At 35.4% G+C, this 10,000-nt stretch overlaps 1 protein-coding gene across 1 annotated transcript in view; it reads right to left on the bottom strand.

The window, feature by feature from the left end:
- The window catches only part of LOC137628643 (uncharacterized), an 18,435-nt gene that overhangs the window by 1,364 nt on the left and 7,071 nt on the right, over nt 1–10,000 (bottom strand). The window contains exons 2-3 of the mRNA XM_068359795.1: nt 5,927–6,042; nt 2,887–2,948 (exon numbers count right to left, since the gene is read on the bottom strand). Of these exons, the coding sequence (XP_068215896.1) occupies nt 2,887–2,948; nt 5,927–6,042 (178 nt within the window). The remainder of the gene's footprint in view (nt 1–2,886; nt 2,949–5,926; nt 6,043–10,000) is intronic.

Genomic DNA, 10,000 nt, shown 5'->3' with positions numbered 1-10,000 from the left:
AACTACCATATTAGCTTTACCTACTATGTGGTCAAACCCAGTTATATTAAACTCTAACAACCTTTCAATACATCTCGCTTGTCCAGATGTCAAGTCACCTTTGTAAAATAAATCACGTAAGGGGCGATGTTCAGTTTGTAACTCAATCAGTTGACCTAATAAAAAGACCCAATGCCTCTTTAAAATCCAAAGAATAGCCAGTACTTCTTGATGGAATGTACCATAATTCTCTTCTGCCCCCTTTAATGCCCTGGAAGCAAAACTAATAGGCCACTCTCTACCTTTATCATCTCGTTGAGAAATTACGCCACCAATAGCTACGCTACTTGCATCTATTGCCAATAAAAATGGGCTATCAAATCTAGGACATGCTAGTTAAGACAGCTTCCAAATGATTAACCCTGCATAGGTATCGTTATCTTAATTAGGTATCAATAGGTCGACCCCGACACGAAGTCCCCCCCAAAAAATAATAAAAAAACTCATTTAAAAAGCAATATACAACCTTTTACTATTAAAAAAGGGTCAATTTGTATTGTATTACAGGGTGTGATTTCGAACAGAAAATGATTTTTTTTTTCTATAGGAAATAACGTGATTTAACCGAATTTGACCTTCATTTCACTCGCAAACAAACAGATCAACCAATTTGGCTAACTTTAACTTGTCGAATTGGTTGATGTTATTACGGATGAAATGAAGGTGAAAACCGGTTAAATCACGATATTTTGTACAGGAAAACATATATTTTCTGTTAAAATTGTTAAATATAAACAAAGTTGTCATAGATGATGAGTTAAAATATTTAAATATAAACACTAGTTCAACGGCGACACTTCCCTTACGGATGTGATGCGAACGATAACATTAGCAACGTTACCAATGATACACAGTGTTACCGAAGATGACGAATGGTACAGAGAGTTACCAACGGTACGATGTCATTACTAGCGATAGCAATGCTAGATATTTGCATAGGTATTTCAAATAATTTTTCCATATAACTTTTACACAATATATAAAAAGTACAAAAAGGGCAGAGAACCTAACAAACACACCTAGCCTAACCTAGTAGTATGACAGGTCACAAACCTCAGGTATTTACTGAGAGCGGTAAAATTCTCCATGTTACGAATGATACACAGCGTTACCAACGTTACGGTGACATTACTAGCGATAGTAATGCTAGATATTTCCATACGTATTTTAAATAATTTTCCCGTATAAGTTTTATACAATATATAAAAAGTACAAAAAGGGCACAGAACCTAACAAACCCACCTAACCTAACCTAGGAATTCTCCGGTCACAAAACACATATAATGACTATTGGGGAATGACTTACCCTTTTGCAATTAATATTATCTTCCATGGGGGTAGACGACTTTTTCCCCAAAATGTACCTTTATAATAAGTAACGGTATAACCACAACAACTTTTTGATTTTAGGAATGACGGTTTCGGTATTACAATAAAATATGTGAATGTCTTTCCTGTAAGATAGGAGGGAAACGACACTTGGGGCACTGTAACAGTTGAGGAATTACGATGTGTGATTTCAGGAAATTAACAACATTGGCTGAAGAATAATAAAATATCACCATGGAATTTAGCAAAAGTTTTAGGAACGGAATACTGAAGCCGTTATAAGTATTTATAACTTCCTCCATCGCAAAATACGAAAAAATAAACCTCACTTGAAATGACGGAAAACTTACTAGGTCAAAGGTTACAAGGGAAAAGGACTTGGTATGAAAAGACCACTTAAAGAGACAATGGAAGGTGGTAGGGAAATATCAGTAGACAAACCCCTTGTGTAAACTTTGGATAGTTACCCGTTCCTGATTGGTTAACAGAAAAACAACGGAGTGTAAAGGGTAAACATGAATGAACTGTATAAGGAAACTAGTCCAGAGAAAGAATTCATGTATGATAAATAATATTGAATGGGAATATAAAATGAGATGATTTTAAAAGGAACAGGATAATGAAACGATTAATAGGTAGGGGAAAAGCTTCTGCGCAGGGGGGAGGGGTTTCTGCGCAGGACAAAATTGGTATGCACGAACGAACGAACGTACAGGTGCTAATGATAGTATGCAGGGTTGACAGGTTGGCCTTTTTCAGGCCAAATAAATCAAATTTGACATCTTTCCCTGCTAGATACCTAAATTTGGCCTATTTGAAATTGGTTAGCCTTATATGCTATATATTCGACCTTTTCCTAGTATCAGGGTGGCCTTTTAAAGGTGCAATTGATCAGACGTTGGACTTTTCTCATTTGGAAAACCTGGTAACCCTGATAGAATGGAAAGCTAAAATTTGATCTACATCAAACGTTGGAAGCACTGGTTACTGTATTTTTTCATGAGACAATCTTTGCAACGGCCCCTCCAAAGTTTATTCAGATACACTGTTTTGTATTTTCCTCCGATTATTATACATTCAAGAAGATAATGTATAGAGAAGAAAAAGATTGTTTTACGGTTTATATTGTTTCCCCAGTATGTTTTCCCCACCCAAAACCCCGAGTTCCCACTGGGGGTCCCCCATTATCGTAGGATATAGATGTATATATATTTCTGGAACTACTCATTTGCGACGGGAACGAGTGTCATTTTCGAAAGAGCGTATTTTTTTTCTATAGGAAAAAGTAGTTTTTTCCTAGGTTCCATTGCCCTGTAATACACTACAATAAAACCAAAACAACTTCAAAGAGTGTTCTCTTCTTCAAGAGAAGTAAATAAAAGCTAGGTCTAAAATAAATATTTATTGAAAATAAATTGAGAATGTAAGTATAAAAATAATGACTTTACAAAAAAAATTCACCTAAAATCTAAATATGGAAATAAACTGAAACTATTCTAAGCACTTATTTTATGATACCTGAGGACCATTTTCTGAGATCCACGGCGAGTTGGGGGAGAGGAACCAGAAGTGAACGTTTCCTGAAATGAGAAAAAAAGTGTATGTTTTTCTGACTAAAAAAAAATTTATCCTATTTTGAAATGTTTTTTGGGCTGAGTAAATGACATAGTTAGTGGCTGAAAATTTTACAGGATATTGTATTATCATCGTAAAACTAAATGTGTAAATATATATGCACTTGGATATCATTTAATGTTTTGAAAAGTTTTTTTTTTTTTTTTTTTTTTTTTTTTTTTTTTTTTTTTTTTTTTTTTTTCCTGAGTTATATCATGAAATTTTTCTGGACAAATCCATATATCAATTGCCGAGCATGGTTTTTTGCATGGCAATATCAGAAATTTTATAAAACAGAGGAATACATAGAGCTATGCCTGCTTGTGTTGGATATGCTCACAAAATGGTCGCCAACCACACCACCTTGAAAAGGACTATTGTGCTACCGCAAATGGAGAAAGATATGTCAATAACAGCGAGTTATTAACTTATATAATTGTTCGAAGATTCGCAAAAATATATTTTGGTAGCTAGAATAAAATTTAGATATTTTTTTGCAATTAAAAATAACAAAATAATCATCATAATCAAGTTATCATAATGGTACAAACTTACAAAAACAGGAGAAATTATAAGATATTTTATAAAAAAAACACATGGTGTAGAAGACATTCACAAACACTTTACTACAATCCCTTTTTTATACACGCCTAAACACTACTGTACATTCGATAATTATATAGAAATTTTAAATTACATAACCTTAATTACCCTAATTAGGTATTGATGGGTTAAGCTCGACCCGAGGGTATCACAGAAATAGCACAAGGAAAAGAGATGGGATGAAATGCACCCTAACCCGACTGCTGCGCACACTGAATTGAGGTCTCGCAGGTCGATATAACTCTCAACCAATATGGATGAAAAATTATGGCAAAAAAGCTTGTTTTTTTTTTCTTTTTTAATCTTGGGTCTTATACGACCCACCACACTTATCCAGAGTTTTAAAGGTGCTTTCTTCTTTCAGTCTTAAATTTATTACTTTTATTTCTTTCAAGCATCCAGTGGTCTTGCTATCTCTCCAAAACCTCATATAAATTTATGGTAAAACTTAGCTAGCCCAAGGAACTCAGCTACTTCCTTGGGGGTACGTGTCTTGGGAGAATCTCTGATAGCTTCTACTTTACTGGGGCAGGGTTAGATACCTTCTTGGGTTATTATATTACCTAAAAAATCAACCTGTTTACAGAAAAATTTGCTTTTGGACAATTTCCTTTTCATACCATTATGTGGCAATTCTTCTAAAACTTTATGAATATTGTTATTATGTTGTTCGGCCATTTTTCCTGTTAATATTATATTGTCTAAATAAACAAGAACTTTATGGCCAATTAAGGGAGCATTTTCAACACCGAAAGAAAGAAAATAAACTGAAATAGTTGATCGTTGGCTATAAATGCTGTTTTACACTTTTTGTCTTCCTGAATAGGTATTTGATTGTATCCATATTTTAAATCGATAGTTGTAAATTATTTACTATATCGTACCTTCACAGGTAATTCTTCAATCGAGGGCAATGGAAATGCATTATCCTTAGTGACTGCATTCAACACACAATATTACCGGTTCATATGCCCAGGGAGATTTGCTCTCTTCGATTATCCCTTGTTCCCTTAATCACTAATTTCCCTTTCTATCTCTCCCTGGAAATGAATGGGTACCTTATAAGGCCTTGACATGACCGGCTCAGCCTGCCCAATTTCCATTTTAATGGGAAATCAATCAACCCTCCCAGGTGGCTCGTGTCCAGTTGCAATTATATGGGAATAATTATTAATAATGTTACTAACTTCAGGGTGATATTCTGGCGAGTATAGTTTTTGTGCTTGCATAATTAAGTTCTGAGTGCATTTGTCTGTGCAATCTGGAGTTGTAGTTCCCAAGATCCCATAATTAGCCATTTCACATAACTCCAATTCACACAGAGAATCACTTCCTAACAAAACTCATTATTTGACAAATTAGCTATCGTTATATCAGCTCTGTTCTCTTTTCTTTCTGACGAGCCCTCTTTGACGTGTGCCCTTTTATCATGGGGTTTAAATACAACCCTGGTTCACTCCCGGAGTGGCTGACACGGGGTCACTGATATGCTCATAAGCGTCTGGGGAGGCAATAGTTCTCCTCTTTTAGGTACAGCTGTTATCTTAATTATCTCTCCTTTCCCACAAAAGCACTTACTCTTTCATGACCTTCTATTGGCAAAATGTACTCTCCTGATTCTACTGGTATTCTATGTTTTTCCCCGAAAATGTATATTTCATTACTCATTATAAAATCCAACCCAAGTATATTCCCAGTTCCTGGAATTCCCAAGGTGGGTTAGATGAAAAAATCATGTGCAAACTTCACAGATCCCACCTTAATGTTGACGATCATTGTAAGCTCTGCATGCAGTTTATTTCTTCCTGACGTGTTAAGGATGATGAATGCACCTGACTGTAGTAGGTTTGTGGGAATTCCTTTTTCAATAAGTGAAACACTGTCTCCCGTGTCAATCAGCGCTCGATTGGACTTATCTGATAGGTCAATCCTGACTGCCAAATATCCAAGGCGCCTATTTGGATATGTGGGGCACATGCCAACGACCTTGCATGCATTACCGCTGCCACTTACTACTGTCCCTAGTGCTGCGGGGGTGAGGTCGGTGGTACTGATGGGAACACCAATGCTCGTTCGACTGCTTCTGTTGTCATGTGGGGGGAGGGGGGGTGGAGGGGGGATCAGTCTCCATAGTTTCCAACTTCCCTTGTTTCCTTTTCATCGGATGGGGTGGTGAGCGTGCGCCACAGCCCACCCGCCTTCAGCAATTTTTTGCTGGCCGTTCTCGAGATAGATGACTGTAGGCCTGACAAGTGTAACAGCAGAGGGATCCTTATGTGGGACACTTCACTCGTCAGTACCCCTATCCCCCCTACTCCCAGCATCTGAAGACTCTTCTCACCTGCTGACTACGTTCTTCTCTCACCCACTTTGTGGGTATGTAAGTGCCTCTCATGGCTTCCACCTTTTTGGAATCGTGGAAATTATTCTTAGTATTTTTAATTTTTTTCACACTGTCTAGAAGGATTTATATTACCATCGTGTAGTAAATAATCAGAATATCGAAAAATGAGAGTTGCAAAACTGAGAACTGTCTCACCCCTTCGAATTTTGGGTGTGCAGTTTTTTTTTTTTTCCATTTCCCCTCATCTCGCATCGGGTAAGTCATATTTCTCAACTAAACGATTTTTTATGTCAGTATAACTTATTAAACTGTCTGGTGGCCAATGCGTTTCCTCCATTGTAAGAGCATATTCCAGAAACCTAATTACTTGAATTGCTTTTTCTCTTTCTGACCACCCATATGTGGCTACTTCAAAGTCTTTCAAAAACACTTCGATCGATTGGAACCCTTAGTTAGGCTGCTGATCATCAAAAAGCTTGACACATATATGTGTGCGTGTGTATATGCGTTTGTGTATGTGTGTGAGAATTTCTGTGTCTGCATTAGCTTACGGTTGATCAGGATTGAATCTTTTTCATTATATTTAAATATGTATCAATATAACTTTAGGCAAATAAAATCGTTTGATTGAGATTACCTTAAAAAATACAAGAAATATGCTTATTACAACTAATTCATGTAAGAGATCGATTTTAGATAGCAATATCGATTTACATTCTGTAATTTTACTTTATAATTTTTCTTTCCCATTAAATAAATATTATAAAAAAGAAAGAGAAAACAAATTCTAACTACGCAATTTTCCCTAATTATGTTTTTCAGTCCTCACTCATTGCAGATTCCTACTCCTTTGCTGCTGTTCTGATAAGACTGTAAATGAAGTAAGGTGTTTCAAAAGTTCCCATGATATCATTGATGGTAACATCCAAAAGGGAGTTTCAGAATATATGACTTTTTTAATCTTTAATTTCAATGAAGGTTTCTTGACATAAATAATTTATGAAAGAAGCATCATGCTTTCAAAATAAATCCTCGGAAATAAATTGCCACATCTGAATACTATTGCTCTATTAGAAAGAGATGGGTGTAATGGCAAAACTATTCGTTCTGTATATTATAGGATATGAAAAATTAGCTATAGTGTAGTATAGTAAATGTTTCAGCTTAAATTCTTATCAATGTCCTTGTTCTTCTCCTAAGTTAACATCATCTTATATACCTTTTTGAAACTGTACATTTTGATATGTGCAATTAATGAAAGAATTTGATGAATGCTTTTTTAAGAGGGATGCAAATCCTGTTAAAGATTAAATTGTTGTAAACAGATAAGCTAGTATTTTTGGCATGCTCTTCGCACTCCCCAAGAAAGATTAGTTCACAAAATTCAGTTGCCCTCCACAAGCCACTAGAAGACTTGGAAGACCCAGGTCTACAAGGCTGAGGGCTATGGAGTGTAAAGTAGGAGATGATGAATGGAGAAGTATTGAATTAAATTCTCTAAATAGAGGTGACCGGTGAGATCTAACAGTGTCCCTTCGCTCCAATAGGTGAGGAAGAAATGATGAATACTCCTAATTCAACATGATTCAACTGTGAATGACCAAATCAGTATTTTATAGAGGGTGATTAAAGATCTAAAGATTAATGATAATATGCAATAAAGGACTGAGTAAAGAATACGCCATGCCATTAATCTCCCTGTTGATGATTATGGAGAATTTTTAAATGATTCAAAAAATTATTTATGTCCATTGAGTCTTGATTATGTTTGAATTTTTGCTAGGGATTGTTTGGAAATATATGAATGGGTAGCTAACAGGCCACCACTAATATATTTAATGGAAACCCAGTGAAATAAATAACAAATTATTATAAAACTCAGTTGTCTGTTCAATCCCTTTTACCGACCATGAATAATGAACTTTTCATATAAAACGGGAAACCATATGAAATCTTTCCTCCTATGCAATAGGTATTCATTTTCATTGTAAACAGGTATAAATACATAATTTCACGGAAAAGAGATACTCGCCTGAGTTTTTTTTATATATTTTTTTTTCTGAATAATATTCATAAAAGCTAGGGAGTTCTCTGTCTCTAGGTAGCTTTAAGTTGATAAAACTGAAACAATTTTTATATGAATTAAATATCATAATTTTGAAACGTTTTGCGTAGGCTAGAGAGAGAGAGAGAGAGAGAGAGAGAGAGAGAGAGAGAGAGAGAGGAGAGAGAGAGAGAGAGAGAGAGAGAGAGAGAGAGTAAAATAATATACTTTTGCATCTAAACTTTTATTGAGGTCTACTAGCTGAGTCAGAGGGAGAAGGTACTTTTTTTTGGGTAGATACCCTGTGTTCAAGACTAATTTTGATAATTGAGTTTTGGTTCCTCTATATCTAAACTTACAATGGAGACAAAGTCTTCCATCTCGAAATAAAGGCCTGAATCCATGCATTGTAACATATAGGAATTCCGTATTTTTCTTTTTTTAAATCAAGAATTTAATACAACATATAATGAATATGCATATTTCTTTAAACCTTGAATGGAATTTAAATATGTATGATTTTTTTTTCGTTACTGGACGCTGTAATTGTGATGTTTGTTTCCTTTGAATCAAGAGAAGCATTGCAATTCTTTTTATGGTCCGCCCACGAGCCACCCACGCGAACAAATAGCTGAAATCTCACAAGAACATGCTTTTGTGGCAATCGTGTGTATCCTAAAGCTGCTCAGACAATCCAACGATAATACTTCGATGGTGAACATTAGAGTTCAAGGAAGATGCCTCACTGTTAAGAAAAGAGTCTTGACCAAGGAGAATAGGCACATATGATTTTGGCGACATTCATTCAGCTAAATTTTCTTTTCAAATTCATTTTAACACACATTACATATACAGTCACACGAATGTAATATAGTTTCACTTTTTTAAATTATTCTAAAGTTTTTTTTTTTTTTTTTTTTTTTTTTTTTTTGACAAATTAAGGTGTTAATAGCTTAGAAGTGTGTATTTTCTTGTCTGTAACTATAGACTAACGTTACCGATGTAGATATAAGACACCCTTTTCTACATAAATGATCTATGAATATTTTATCTATTTCAATACATTTTTCATATTTTCACAATGTGAAGTAAATATATATTCACTTTTCCTATTATACCTCAAATAAAATTTTCTTTCATATCAATATCAAAATATAATGACATACAATCTACAGCAGAAGCCTTCTTCTTCCCCACCTTTATCCCTACATTAAGGGGTTCGTTGCCTGATGCACCCTCTCCAATGCCTTCGATCAAAGGCATCCTCTTCCGCCAAACTCCTTCTCTCCATATCACCCTTTACCTTAACAAGCCATCTTTCTTCCTCCCTCCTGATTTTCTCCCCCTTACAGATTCCTCCAGAGCCCTCCTCACTCTCTCACCACCATCCATCTTTACCAGGTGTCAACACTATGTTACTCGTGACACTTATCATCTCTGTAATGTTCAATGCACTATTCAGCCGTGTTATTTCGCCATTATATAATTTTTCAAGCCGTGATATTGCCATAATCCACCTTAGCATTCTCATTTCTGTTCTCTCAAGCTTTTCTTCATCTTTTCATTTATCTATAGCCCCAGTTCCTGATCTATACATTAACACTGGTCTTATTACTGTGCTATAGATTTTGACTTGTACCTTATTTGGCGTTTGCCTATCACATACCATTCCTGCTACCTCCTTCCACTTTTCCCATTGCTTCTTTTATCATATTATTAACTACAGCCTCGCTTCCTCCCTCCTGATTTATAGTAGATAGGAAGTTTCTAAATTGTTCTACCTCTACTTTCATGTATGGCTACCATGTGCTTACCCTCCTTACTTTTAACCATGGCTTCAGTCTTGCCCATGTCCACCCTTAAACAACCTCTTTCCAAAAGCTTTCCCCACTCTAACTCTCTTTTCTGTAATTTTTCTTAGTTTTCAGAAGCAATCACCAAATCATCTGCACATAGCAACTCGCACAACTCTTCATTTCAGACCCTTTCACTTAAAAAAAAAAAAAAAAAAAAAAAAAAAAAAAAAA

The sequence above is a fragment of the Palaemon carinicauda genome, chromosome 36 (assembly GCF_036898095.1).
Source record: "Palaemon carinicauda isolate YSFRI2023 chromosome 36, ASM3689809v2, whole genome shotgun sequence".
Classification (NCBI taxonomy): Eukaryota; Metazoa; Arthropoda; class Malacostraca; order Decapoda; family Palaemonidae; genus Palaemon; species Palaemon carinicauda.
Note: the sequence above shows the minus strand (reverse complement) of the source record. Positions and strands in the feature narration are given on the sequence as shown.